General features: G+C 35.9%; 1 protein-coding gene across 6 annotated transcripts in view; it reads left to right on the top strand.

Moving 5' to 3' along the window:
• RASAL2 (RAS protein activator like 2) overlaps positions 1–15,395 on the top strand; it is a 168,568-nt gene that overhangs the window by 94,619 nt on the left and 58,554 nt on the right. For 5 of the 6 annotated variants that reach the window (XM_014528353.1, XM_014528352.1, XM_014528356.1 and 2 more), the window contains one exon: positions 7,019–7,125. In XM_014528353.1, coding sequence (XP_014383839.1) covers positions 7,019–7,125 — 107 coding nt within the window. Of the gene's footprint in view, positions 1–6,173; positions 6,269–7,018; positions 7,126–15,395 lie in introns of those variants that run through there. The other variant, XM_014528355.1, reaches the window with a different exon arrangement.

The following is a 15,395-nucleotide window of genomic DNA, read 5'->3' as shown; positions in this document are numbered from 1 at the left end:
ATGTGTGTGTGTGTGTGTGTGTGTGTGTGTGTGTATAAACTATTGATTTTTTACAGAGGGGAAGGGAGAGGGATGGAGAGTTAGAAACATCCATGAGAGAGAAACATCGATCAGCTGCCTCCTGAACACCCCCTACTGGGGATGTGCCGGCAACTGAAGTACATGCCCTTGACCGGAATCGAACCTGGGACCCTTCAGTCCACAGGCCGACGCTCTATCCACTGAGCCAAACGGGTTAGGGCGAAAGTTTTCTTTGATGGGCTTTGTTTGTAGTAAATTATTGCTCAAAGAGTATGCTTTCATTTTCTTTAAAATATGAAGAATTTTGTGCATATGGTTCAAGTTCTTTGAGTTACTTTTAGGAAGAGTCTCCATGATTATCTATCTTATTTTTTCTCTCCATTACAGCCAATAGTCCAAAACACAAGGAGAATAGGATAGTATGCATGGTGATTAAAAGTACAGGCTCCAAACCACATGGGTTCCAGTCCTGATTTTGCCCTTTACCACCTGCGCAAACATGGGCAGAGTAACAGAACATCTCCTATTTCCTTATCTGTAAAATGGGGGCAGTTTCCTTATCTGTAAAATAATTTCCTTATCAGAAAATTATTGTCAGGATTAAAGAGAGAACTCATATAACACTCTTAGCATGTAACAAGGATTAAGAAATGATAGTTGGGTGTTGTAGTTATCCTTATATTCTCATCATTGTTATTAAGATTCCGGTTGCTAGCACCAAGGCCCAGAGATATGCTTTGTATTTGAAACTAAAGATACCCTGTAACCCTGAGTTGTTTCTTAGCTGTTCTGGTTGCAAGTGTTATTTGCACTAAAACTATTCTCTACCATCCCATCCAATATCATCATGTGAAGTCCTAAGCTGAAGAAATGGAATACTTGTGGATGTTCAGATTCCTTGACCAGAGAGAAATTTATAATAATAATAGAGAATAAATTTATTGAAGTAAAGTAAAGGTGGGGAGACTGGGTGTCTATACTTTCTGAGAATTCACCACATTTTCGTACTTAGCACCAATTTGTATGTATTGAAGTAAGTGCTAGTGCATGCAAACTTGAAAGGACTGCTTGTTTGAGTGAAGTATTGCATTCTAAGTGATACAAATTGGATGAATTAAAGTGGCTCTGGGGATTTGTATTTCAGAGCAGCTGAATGGTAGTGACTGTCAGTACACAGGCTTTAAAGCAGTAAAAGTGGGACACAGCAGAGAATGTCCCACTGAGAATCAGGTGGATGAAGTCTATGAAATGCCCAGGTGCTATAGTGTTAGCAACTATATAAATGTAATATGTAATTTTCTTCTCTTTGCTCTTGTCCCTTTTCCTTTATAAAATGGTTCTCTACCTGCACTTTTAAGCTTTTACCTTCAGTCCTCCTACAACAAAAAGTATGAAATTCCATTTTCATGAAGCCTTTTTTCTTTCACTTTTTGCTATTTGTTATTAAAATCCCTCTTTACTAGAGAGGTACAAACTTGTTTCCTAATACTATTCTTTCCTTCCTATTCTGTTTCTTAAATGTATTATGTGCCTCCTATGGAAGAAGTATTCTTCTAATTTAGAATTCACAGCATGGAGAGCTAAGTTATTTGCTTACCTCATTTATTAATAATTTGAACCACTCCTACTTATTGTTACCATCATTTACACAATATAAGGGAAAATAGATGATAGTGAGGTCAGCTCATTCACAGCAACACTATACACACTGAAATTTCAGGGACCTGAATGGTTGCACAAACACAGTTTGGTGTGTATTCAATTTTCTATCATGCTATGTTAAAATGTTATTGATTTTTAAAAAGGTTTTTGAAGTGAACTGAAAAATTCTCCTTTTAAGAATATTAGAACATGCCCTAACTGGTTTGGCTCAGTGGATAGAGCATCAGCCTGTGGACTCAAGGGTCCCGGGTTTGATTCCGGTCAAGGGCATGTACCTTGGTTGCGGGCACATCCCCAGTGGGGGTTGTGCAGGAGGCAGCTGATTGATGTTTCTCTCTCATCGATGTTTCTAACTCTCTATCTCTCTCCCTTCCTCTCTGCAAAAAATCAATAAAATATATTTTAAAAAAATATTAGAACACTTATTTCTTAAATATAATATCAAAAATATTAAAGAGGCCTGTGAATATTAGAATTGGCAGGGCATTCACATTCATTTATATTTTATAATTGTGAACAACAAAATGACTAGGAATTGGCTTGGGTTGCTATTCATGTGAAATATTTAGACATACTATATATGCCAAACTGACTGCATCTGCGAATATGTAATGTTTTTCTGGTCTGTCATAACTAGAGAAATTTGCTATGGAAAAGATATTTTGGTTCCTTGCGTCATTGTCCACTAAATTAAAACTATATAAATATCTTTCCACATTTTGTTCGTCTTTCATGTTGAATTTTCTGAAATGACTTTCACATTGGTGAGAGTATTCCCTTTTTTAAAATTTGCCCCCACTGACCCAGCCTGCATAGCTCAGTGTTTGAGCGTTGACCTATGAACCAGGAGGTCATGGTTCCATTCCCGGTCAGGGTACATGCCCGGGTTGTGGGCTTGATCCCTGGTGTGGGATATGCAGGAGGCCCTAGCCATGAATCGAACCAGCAACCTCTTGGTGCATGGGTCAATGGTCAATTACTGAGCCACGCCGGCTGGGCTATCTACCTTTTAAAAACACTATTGTAACTTAACCTAAAAGTGGTAGACATTACCAGAATTCATGACATTTTTAGCTGCATTATTTATGTTACATATGTGCATATATGACATGATGATGACATGAATTTTGGTTAAATATGATTGAACAAAAAGTAAATATAGTATATTTTATGCTTCTAGATGTATGGTCATAATGATGTCATATAGCAGATAACCTTCCTCTTTTGATACTTTCAGAAGGTTTTGAAACTAACCCTCAGTTAAAACATTTATGTATTAGCAAACATATATGATAAAAACATTTCCTTTTACTCTCTTTCCAAACATAATATTGCAGAATTATTTCAATCACATTCATTATTCAAAATCCTGAAAAGAAAATAAGAAAGTGTCAGTAAGAGTATGTCCATAGGGTTTCTCCGTGATTTGTACCTTTGGGTGAAGTGTATTTCACCTGGCGTTTTTTCTTTGAGTCAAAAGCTAAAGTTTTTATGTGTAGACCCCTAAGCTACAAACAAATAGGAGCACTCTGCTACAAATAGTCCCACTCACTAACCATAGTCCCACTGGGCTCCCTGCTGCTGTTTACCCTAGAAGCTTTGCATTAGTTTCCAGTGTTCTTCCCTGAGAAATATACAAGGCTGACTTCCTTACTTTCTTAAGTATTGTCTCCCACTCCCCTTCTCAAGGCAACTACCTATTCACTGTATCTAAATTGCTATACCTCTTCATCTCCTTAGCACTGTCTTACTTTTTTTTTCCACCCCTGAATCACTTTGGACATTTGCTTCCTGATAAGTAAACTAAAGGCCACGAAAACACTACTAGGTTCTAAAGGCAGAGGTTGAAGTTCTGTTTGTTGAACAAGCACATCCTCCACCAAAAGTGCCTTTGCCCCTATACTAGTAATTATCCAGTTGTCAATTTCTTCACCACACTTTTCAGAGAAAGCACATTGACAAAGAGGAAAATGTGCATGTTGAGGAAATGACGTTATAATACTACATTTTGTATTTAGAGAGCCCCTTTTTTCCAAAATGCTAATTTTGCATCAAAGCATATGAACTCAGTCATCTTGTTTTCATTGCTGGTTGGTCTGAATAACCCAGTTTATTAATGAAGACCAGAGCAGGAAAGGTGAAATGGCTCATACAGGACACACAGAGAGTTGATAGTGCTGCTAAGAAAAGCAACCAAATGTTCTCTTTGCTCAGTACATCATTCTATGTAGGGCTGGATTGGAGGTTATCTCTCATTATTTTAAGTTGTCACCTCATCTCAATTCATACCTAATGGCAAAGGAAATGATGAGTTAAATTTAAAACTTAAGGGTTTTTTTTATAACTTTTTTTGGTCTTTCAATCTGAAGATGAAAAATACTATTTTTAGATGATGAGAACGTGAACAAAATGTTTCAGACCTCTATCTACTGAAACAATATTATATGTCTCAGCCTTAGAGAGCAAGCATATTTTTAAATGACTATAATTAAATATTGTGACTATGAAAGATCATTAATTTTTATAGCAGATGAAAATAATGCGACAGCATATAGCAGGAATGGGGGTAGGGGAGAAAGCTGTCTAATTTTGGCCTACTGGAACCACTATAGATTTTTGGTCCAACTCAGCAGAAATGTAGCTTTAGGAGCATAGTAGCAGCTTTCCTTTCTAATTAGAGACTTAAAAGTAAAGGTGGCTGGGCCAGTTTACTATGCAGACCTGTGACTAACCCTGTGAGTTGTTAATTCTGCTCTTATTGATGCTGCCATCCTGTTTCTAAATGGACATTGGTTCCTGGGGTATATATTCTTCTCTCAGCTTTGAAATAGTTGTGAATCTTCTGAGAACTAAACAACCTGGATATTAAAAGGCCTTTTTTTCTTTCTTTTTTGCATTGTTGGGGTTGAGAAAGTCAAGAAGTATAGATTTCTTACTATTTTAATAGTTGATTTAATTTACCTTGTATTCTTTATCCTTTCTTTTCCCTTTAGGGGCAATTGTTCAAACTTTAAGAATAATTTAATTTCTTCTTTTGAACCCAAATAAATTCTTTAAGCTATATCAGAGTTGTGAGTTGTTGTTTTTTTCATGATACAGAAAGAGAATCTACAAGCAAAAATAAACCAAACAAATAACGTATTTGTTAGACTTTGAAATGTGGTTGCTCATTTTAGCCAATAATTCCCAAATAGTTAAAGGCATTGAAATATATTTATTTAATGAATTTATATACCTGAATAATAAAATTAGATGTTTGGAACAAAGTGAAGAAATAAGTTTTAATTTTTTTTCTTAGAATATTGCAAATTAAAAGAAACTGTTTCATTTTATCCTTGCTTAATGGAACTTTCTTCCTACATTATAATTTGGTTTCTCCATCAATTCAGAGATTGAAATATATTTTATTGTAACATTCAGGCTCCTCCTGTACTTTCTAATTATAAGTACTCATCAGAAGACAGATGAGATTATATTCTACCTTAATCAGCCCCTCCTCCACCCAACTGCCTGCCCCTCATAAGACTTTCCTAACTTGGAAAATCACTCTTTAATGTCATGTTGCTGGAGTCTGATGGTCTCGTTCAATGTGTTTAACAAACTGATTTGTTTAAATTCAGTGCTTTGTGCCATTCCATGAATTTTAGCTAAATATACTGCTATTTTTTAGCAATGTGCACTAAATTGTGTGTGCCTAATTCTGAAAATGACTTTGTACAATCAAGGCTCATTTAACCATTGGTGGTTAGCGAGAAGTTGAGCAACTTACAGTTACTTATTGGTCACACAGTAATAGCGAGGAACTTTCATCTGCTGCAGGCATGTAAGGCACTCTGCTGTCAACCTCCCAGTCATTAGGAATGCTGCAATTTGGCTTATGTCTCACTAGTCAAGATGTCACAGAGAAGATGTTTAGTCGTGGGAAGCATATCAGTATCCAACAGGCAAACATAGTAATAGGGTAAGCACTTCCAATTGGATTTTCATAGGAGGGATTGACTTGTATGCATTACTGAATCTGTGTAAAATGGTGTCCTTTTGGCACTAACTGAATATAAATTTCAGTAAATCTTTTTTTCTTGCTGCCGATTAGTACAATACAGTGAAATTTTCTGTAACTGGGGGGAGGCAGTGGTTGGGCGTCTGCTAATAGCCTGAAAATAACTAATGAGGATGTGCTGTGAGAGCGATTGATTGAATAGCTGCAGTCCTGTGTGTTTCTTTCTCGCTTACTCTCTCTGCAAGCTGTAGAGAGGGAGGGGGGAAGAGCAAGACACAGGGAGGGAGCGAGAGAAAAACGCTTTCTCTTAAGTGGAAGTAGCACGGATCCCAGGGGCCATGAGGCCAGAAATGGAAGTTTAAACTGCATCTATCTTTTAAAGGGAGAGCAGCAGGAAGCAAAATGTCAGTCTCCGGAGTCACGATTTACTCCTCATTTTTTAAGATCTGGAAGATAATACAGAATACTTTTTTTAGGATGTGTTTTTTTTCCTTGTTCATGTTGAGATTATCTAATGTTATTTGAGAAGCTGGATTCCTATGTGTCTGTCAGTTGAAGTGGAGATGGGAAGCAGTTGTGATAAAGGTATAATATGTATATATCTATCATCTATGTGTGTGTATGTACATAAATATGCATATGTATATCACTCTATAAAAAATTAAATGTAACCTTAATGTAGTGCATAGTAGTTAAGTTGGATATTTATCACATTATGTGCAAAATCTGAAGCTCGTTAGGTGGTTTGAACAGATTTGGGATTCCAGAGTAATGTCTTAGTAAGGTCATATTGCGAGAACAAGGAGAAGCTGATCTATTTTTATATCTGCATAGGCATATATGTATTTTCTCCTGGCAGCAGCTTTCAGTCTTCACATGGCCCTTTGGTTGCAGTCTGGTGAATCATCTTATCTGCACTGAACTGAACTTTGACCTTTGTGCAAGCACCTTCAAATCATGAGCAACATTAGACTATATTTTGTTCACAAGAATGTAAAAAATTTCTATTAATTCCTTTGCTGCTGAAAAATAGAGAAGTAGATTCATACATTGTAAGATACAAATATTAAGTGAACTTATAGATATTAAACAATAGCTTAAAAGAAATTATTTTTATATGTGCACAGTCACACTAAAGCAGATTCCTGTGACCATCTCCTAGTGTCTCCATAGTTCAAACACCACAGACATAAAAAGAAAAATTATGTGGTTATAGAATATAATGCACCTTTAAAGTAAACTGATTTTTTTTGGGGGGGGGTGGGGAGTGAGAATAATTTTACAATTAAGTTACACATTTTAAATTTTGGGTTCTTAATGGTCTTTCTTTTTCAGAGGTGCCAGCAGAAAGATCCCCTCGCAGACGGAGTATCTCAGGGACCAGTACCTCCGAGAAACCCAACTCCATGGACACTGCATATACCTCACCCTTCAAAGTACCAGTAAGTGTTTCTCTTCTCTAAAAGGATATTTCACTTTTGTCGTTTCTTCTTATAGTTATATTTGCTAAGGAGTAAAACATTTTGCTCCTCAAGAATTTCTTTACAGTACTTAGGGTTAAAGACAGAGTTGTCAACTTCTATAGATTAACTGTACTTAATGTCTATTACTTTAAATGTAAGGTTTATTAGGTTTTAGGGAATTTTAATTTTACTTGTGGGATACTTCCAAATTATGTAACTAAATACATCAAATTCAAATTCCTCTGAACAATAGAGTACAAATCTTTGCAGAATGCTCTTTTATCAAATCACTGGCCAAAACCTATAACAATTCTGTAAAGATGCTGGTGAGATTTTTTTTTTTTAATTTTCCAAAGCTGGAACATAAGTAGAGAATGATAAGACTCATAAAGTTGCAGAGAAAATTATAAGAGAATTTAAACAATTGTGAATTCTAATTCTGAAATCTGGTCTGCTTTGCCTAAGTCTGTTTTAAATGACCATTGAAGTGCTCTAGAAATATCCTGGAAGAAATATCCCAGTTTAAAATAATCCTTAAACTGACAGGTAGTACTGAGACTCAGTATTAAATTCAATGGAATGCTGAGATGGAAAGGCTGTAAGTGATCAGGTCAGCTGACCACCAGTTGCAGGCATAGTTTGAACCATTTTGATAAAACTCTGATTAATCCATATTTTAATTCATCCATTTTCTTTGTTTATTGAGCAAGAAATATACCTACATTCTAATCATATTATTAAAATTCATTGTTTTTAAACTTGAAAAGAATTACATGAACTTTGTCATTGTTGTAGATACAATGGAAATCAATATAAAATAGAAATAGATTTTTCTATGGAAAAAATATTTTTCTTTTAATTCAGCCAAGTTAATATGTTATATTCTTTATTTACTTATTCCAATGCTATTTTTTTAAAAGTTGGGATGACCTTTTAAGTAGAACTGATATTTTGAGATATATAAGTAGACATTCATTAGTAAGTTAATAACTTAAATGATGTTTAATTTTGGATTAACCCTGAGGAGCAAGATGTCCCTTTATTGTATCTTAGTGCCTTGTAGAGTTTGTGGATATTTGTTATTGTGCCCTTTCAAATTTTTACAAACTTTTCATTTTTAAAGTTCACAAGCAAATGTTGGATTAATATTCTAAACCAATTTTGATAGGAATTTCAAAATATCAGGTTTCATGCCTTTTACTAAATTTCTTTGTTCCATAGACATAGCTACCTATTTTTAAAACTTTTTATGAATGAAGGCAGCATTTTCCCCTTCCCTCCTTGTTTTCCTGATGAAACAGAGATTAAATATACTGAAACCAACTATCCATATACAGAGTTTGGTACAAAGGGATTGAATTAGAATTTGAAGTTTTTATGCCATCATGCTGGAATAGAATGGTGAATTCTTAGAAATTTTTCTAAGTCAATAACTGAAGAATATCCCTCTGCAGGATGGTAACATTGAAGTACTTCTAAGTTGAGTCTGAAGTTCATGACTGGGCTTTTAAATTTTGATTTCATTAAAAACAATAATTTTATTTATATTTAAATAATAAGTTGACATCTAATCTAAGGTTTACCTTAATAATAAGACTGACTATTCTTGAGTAAAAGTAATAAAGCAATAATGCATACATATGAAGGCTAGCACTACTTCTGGACAACTTACTCAGTTGTTAGTCTCCTGACAGTCTCAGCTACCTCATGGATTTAGAAATATTGAGGGAAAGAAGAGACCTTTGCCTAACAAATTGCAGTCACCGAGCCTATGCACTTAGCTCTCTAGGAGAATTTAACCATTCCCAAGCCCTCACATAGACAATTGTTTGAAAAATAACTATCAGAACACACTGTTTGCAGAGTAATAAAAACAATCTGAATCCACTTAGGATAAAGGCAAATAGCCTTACATTCATCAATAGCCCTTATGGGTACCATTACATTACAGGATGAATGGTGCATAGTGTAGTAATTGACATTGATAATAATGATCTTGAATCATCAAGAAAAAGCGAGGTTATATTTGTGTGCTGGACTTTTTAAAAAGTGGAACTGTATAATATTGTGTAATATATATCTGGTGAGAATATTTAAAATTTTGAAGATATGTGATGCTTATAAAACTTATCAGAAAAATCTGGTTTATGAAGTACCTTGTTCCTTGGTAATGCCGGATAAATAATTTATATTCTTTTAAGAGAAACCATAATATGCTGGCTAAATGAGGCACTGCCATACTTGGATGTCTGTGGACGTACATTGTATTTTTTAAATTTACATATAACACCAGTAGCTAATATGACTTACTTGAATCACTTAAATGTATTGCCAGTAAGAAGTATGTCTAGTTTTTAGACTAACACAAAATACTTTCGTAATAAATATTATGGTGGACTCTCTGAATACAGAAAAAACAGTACAAAAAGGAACCGAACCTTGAGATACTTAACTGTAAGTTATTTCTACAGTATCACAAACGAGATCATTTCCATGTTAAATTTATGAAGGGGCAGAAGTGAGATTTAAGCATAAGTACTTGTGGTTCTAGGGTTCAGATGTCTTTACTATGATGAACAACAGGTTCACTGCTCATTAGATGAACCCAAAAAGGAACTAGTAGTGGACTCCCCAAAAGGCCTTTTTTTTTTCTTAGCAACATTTTCAGGTTTTCTGAAAGCAGAGCAGATGAAATAGATTTTAGCAAGCTTTGACTAAAATTATTGACACTGACACACTTATCGAATGCTTACTTTGAGCAAAGTATTGGTGATTTGCCAATTATTGATACTTTCTTGGCACTCTGTTTGGTACTGGGGAAGCAGAAATGGATACAGAAATTTCCACTCCCAGAGTACGTATAGTCTAGTAGCAAGAGACAGAAAAAGGACCAGATTCATAAGGAGGTAGATAAGCATGGTGATACGAGTTTTTAGCAATGTACTGTGTAAACTAAGGCTTTGCCGAGGAGCCAGGATTTGAGCCGAGTTTCAAAGGCTGAATGAAAATAATTGACAAGGGAAGAGAGAGTAAAGCAGACTGAGGGAACAGCATTTTGGAAAGACATACTTCATACAGTAATTGACGCTTTCAGGGAATATGGAAAGTGTTCAGTGAGGCAGGAATTGAAAGTATATAGGCAAAAATGGCAAGAGAGAAGGCTGGAAAGGTAAGTTGGGACAAGGCTGTGAGTGGATTTGTCAGTCAAGTTTAACTAAATTTTGCTGGCTGCTAAAACATTAGATATTTGTTTATTGAAATATTTGTCTTGGCTCAAAAGCTAAACCAAGTTTATAAATACTGTGAAGTATTGGTAAATTACTTGACTCTTCCCCTTGGCATCACTCAGTGAGTGATGGGTGAGGGGCTCTCATTCAGTGGAGGGCCAGCCCAGCACCCACCTCTGGCTACCAGCTGACACTGCTGATAGTTCTAGAGTAGGGTTTAGCATCAGGGAGATCCAAGAGAAGCCAGTGGGTAAGAGTTGCTTATATCCTGCTCACTGCTGCTAGATGAGGCAGAAAGGAGCCAAGGAATAACTATAGCAGTGAGGCCACATCAGGTAAAACTAAAACTTTGTATGTCCTCCCCACTCCCTCAAATTTATATTTGTAAAAATTTTAAATGGGTATCTAGTATAGCAGCATATTCATGTATATTCCTTACTTAGTCTAAGCCATCTTTGTGCATGTGGTAGGCAGCAAAGTCAATAAGTTTAAAAATAAGGACATACAAAATGAAAAAGGGAACGTATTTGGACACTGAACCTATATAAGGCAATGACTTGGTTTTTAGGAATGTTTAAATGTATTTTAATTTTAATTTTAGCCATAAGAAAAAGCCGCGATTTGTATGATAGCTGTTCTGTTCTTCCTCCACTCTCACCCCATATTTCTTCACCTTAATTCCAATTTTAATTACAGTTGACCCTTGAACAATGAGAGGGCTTAGGGGAATCCACCATCCCAGCAGTCGAAAATTTACGTATAATTTGTCAGCTCTTTGCATACGCAGATTCCCAACTATGGATCGAAAATAGTATTTGTTTGTCAGTCTTTGTACCTCATTAGTTAATGAATATCTCTTTTACTCATCTGTGTTGCTACCCCAATGCCTAACACAATACCTTACACATAGTAGATTCTCAACAATAATTGTGAATGCACAGAATATGTGTGAATTAGTGAAGGACAAGAATAGAGTATCTTTCTACACATATTCTCTTGGTATTACTGGTGATGTCTCCAAATAGATTACTAAACTAGTTAATAACCACTAAGGGGTCATTTGGAATAAATGAGTGTACCTGTGCAGAATATATTTTTCCTCAACAAAGAGAGAATTGAATTTGTTTTTGGAATTCAGGGCTAGGATATTTTATGTGTATAGTGTATGCTGTATCTACTTATATTGATTAGGAAGTGAAATTAGATAGATTTCTTTAATGACTTGTTTCTGTAGCTATTTCTTTGAGCCCTTTTGGTGTCATACATAAACTCACAATGTTTCTACAGATCTGAGTTTTTACTGTTAGAACAATTTTAGTCATTAGAATAGTTTTCACCTCTTTTTAGAGGTCCTTTTTTTCTTTAACATCCTGGTAGATTTTTTTGTCATATTTGTCATACTTGTGTTTTCCTTTAAATAAGATATCCATTCTATGTTTCATACATTGTTAAAACTACATTTAAATATTACAGGGGTTCTTAGGAAGAAATAAGTAAACCACTGAAAACTTGCTTAGGTACTTATAATTTAATTCAGAATGGGAAAATAATCATGTCTTGCAATTGTATGTGTTTGTTTCACTTGCCTTAGTTTTTGGAACAGCCTCCTTTCTTGAATATCCTATTTATAAAGTGACTATTGATATTTATGATTTTTTTTTTATCACTTCTCCTTAGAAGATGCCATCAATTTAGTTTTGGCTAAGAGAAGGCTGCTTGTGTTCCGGGCCAGGTGCTTGGTGTAGTGTTCTCATTTCCATAACACAATGGTCTGAGTTGGCCTTCCATGTGAATATAACACAATGCAGTCGCAGCTGCTTCATTCGTATTAGCTTTGAGCTTGGCTCTGAAAGAATTCAGGCACTAAAATATATGCCAAGACAACCAGAAAGCATAGTTGAACTAAAGCAATAGCTGACTATTTCTGTGTAACCCTCCTTGTGTTCTTGTTACAGAGACACCTGAGCATTCCCAATCAGATACATGCACTAGATACAAAAGACTATCAAAAGGTGAAACCTTTGCATAGTTTTAGGGAGAAAGTAAAGCTTTGGAATAATAAATGTAGACTAAGTTGCCCTAACCGGTTTGGCTCAGTGGATAGAGCGTCAGCCTGCGGACTGAAAGGTCCCAGGTTCGATTCCGGCCAAGGGCATGTATGTTGGTTGCGGGCACATCCCCAGTAGGAGGTGTGCAAGAGGCAGCTGATCGATGTTTCTCTCTCATCGATGTTTCTAACTCTCTATCCCTCTCTCTTCCTCTCTGTAAAAAATCAATAAAATTTATTTTTAAAAAATGTAGACTAAGTTAAATTCTTGCTTAAAAAGAAATGTCACATCCTTTCTCAAGTTTTGAGATTTTAGGTGTAGTTGATACTGGTCTCTGTTTTGTATAGAATCCTGAATAAGACCAATAAAAGCCTCAATAAGATCTTTGTTTTTCCAGGTTAAAAAAAGAAACAGAAAGCTTCATGCTCACTTGATAAAGACCAGAAAGTGTTCATTGTCAAACTAGTGGTTTTCAACTCTAGCTAAACCTAAAAAATCACCTAAGGAACTCCACAACAATACTAATGCCTAGAATCCACCTCAGACCACTTAAATGAAAATCTCTGGACTAGAACCTAATCTTTTGTATTTTTAAAAAAACTTCCCAGAAGATTCTAACATGTACCCAGGATTTAGAACTATTTGTCTAAATAGTTAAAATATTAGGAACTCATTTTAGTCAATGTCTTTCCATAGACATTAGTGCTTTCTTCTGTACCTTCAAGTCTGATATTTTCTCATTGGCCTAATATTGCTCACAAACAGATTGCTGCATTGCATATTAGTTACCCTTCTAAGTGTTTGCCACAGTCAATTCAGGCGACCGGTCTACATTTATAAAACATTGCTTTATTGTGGTACCGTGACCTCTGACCAGCCTAAGAATCTCAGCCTCAGGGCTGAAATAATCAATTTGAATTCATAGTACCCAAGCTACATATTATTTCAATTTTTGTATTCTCATTGCTATTGTATTCTAGGGTCCTTAAAGTTCTGTCCCCTACTGCTTAAATATTCTGTATCCATCTTTCTTCCTTCTCTTTGCTGATCATCTACATGGAGTTAAAATCCATAATAGGATCACCCTGCAGTGATATCTCCTTTAATAAAAGGTATATTTGTATTCATATATGTATGAATATATAACATATGAATTTATATTCATATTGTATTTCTATTAAAATTTTACTACCAGAGGTAAAAATAATGAATAAACATAGGGATGTCAGAAAAGAAAAATTATAGTCTGAAGATATTAAATATTAACTATATCTTTAAATCATTTTGTAATCAGAATGGGTATAATTTTAAAATCTCTTCATGATAAATGTCCTGGAAAATATAAAATTTGGAGCAGAGAAAAAAGAAATAAGAATTGATATGACCCCTTAAGAAAAATAGAAAGGACATGATAAATACCTGGAGGAAAAGGGAGCAGGTGTGGCAGGGAATAGTGCCAAGATTCTAAACTTGAAACAAAGAATGATGGGAACCCTCCTCAATCTATAATAATAAAAGCGTAATATGCTAATTAGACCGGACGTCCTTCTGGATGAAGCTGGGGCTGCGAAGGAAGCCCGGTCCTGGGTCCCTGCCAGCGGCCTGAGGGAAGCCTGGGTCCTGGGTCCCGGGTCCCGGGTGTCAGAGGGAAGCCGGTGCCAGCAGCCGGGGGAAGGAAGGCTTACTCTTGCACGAATTTCATGCATCGGGCCTCTAGTCTATGGATATTCCTAGAAATGTGTTCGCAGCAGTGCTAACTAGCGGAGATTCCCGCTTATCCTGCCCAGGAGAGGAGGGCTCTTTCAGGGGGAGGATGGGATGAGTTCATTTACAGCTCATTCTTATGGGTAGTGTACTATACGCCCCTCTCCTCGAAGCACAGATATTTTTCTTCTGCTTTACCATTAAAGGAGGCTTAACACCTTTCATTTTACAATTAGAGATAAACATTTTCAAGGGATAATGCCTATTTAAGGGAGCATATAATTAGCCTCTGTGTGTAATTGATATTAGATATTAGGAAGATAGAAATATAGAAAGGAAACCTTGCCAACTTCTTGATTTTTCTAGGATTAGCTATACAGAAAGGTATTTTTGTACCTCTCAGCCATACCTATACTCGGCTCATGAGTCATTAGGGAAATGCTAATCAAATCTATAGTGCGATACCATTTTGTACACACTAGGATGGCTAATCAGCTAAAGGATAGGTATACTAACTGTGGTCTATCCATGCAATGGAGTATTATTCCATCATAAAAAGAGTGAAGTGCTAATATATGCTACAACATGGATGACTCTTGAAAACATTATGCTAAATGTTGTATGATTCAGTTTATATGAAATGTCCAGAATAGGAAAATGTATAGAGAAAGAAAATAGATTAATGGTTGCCAGAGGTTGAGAGAGCATGTAACTGCTAATTAGGTACAGGATGTCTTTTGGGAGTGATGAAATGTTCTGAAATTAGACTGTTGTGATGGTTATACAACTTTTTGAATATGCAACAACCCCTAAATTGTATACTTTAAAAGGGGGAATTTGATGACATGTATAGTATATCTCAATAAAGCTGTTTGGGGTTTTTCTTTAAGTTCAGGGGGAAAAAGAGAAGATATCTGAATGTTTCTTAATATTGATTACAAATTGAAATGATAATATTGGGGTATTTTGGGTTAAATAAAATGTATTTGGGGAGGAAACAAGACAACAAAATAAATTTCATTATATAGTGGCTGCTTATCTCCTGCAAGTTTTTTTAGATGCTTATTACTAATACTAGAGGCCCAGTGCACGAAATTTGTGCTGGGGGCACATCCCCCTCAGCCTAGCCTGCACCCTCTCCAATCTGGGATCCCTCTTACAATCTGGGACTACTGGCTCCTAACTGCTCACCTGCCTGCTTGCCTGATCACCCCTAACTGCTCCCCCTGCTGGCCTGGTCACCCCCAACTGCCCCCCCCCTGCCGCGGGG

Source organism: Myotis brandtii, unplaced genomic scaffold, assembly GCF_000412655.1.
Source record: "Myotis brandtii unplaced genomic scaffold, ASM41265v1 scaffold630, whole genome shotgun sequence".
NCBI classification, from domain to species: domain Eukaryota; kingdom Metazoa; phylum Chordata; class Mammalia; order Chiroptera; family Vespertilionidae; genus Myotis; species Myotis brandtii.
Note: the sequence above shows the minus strand (reverse complement) of the source record. Positions and strands in the feature narration are given on the sequence as shown.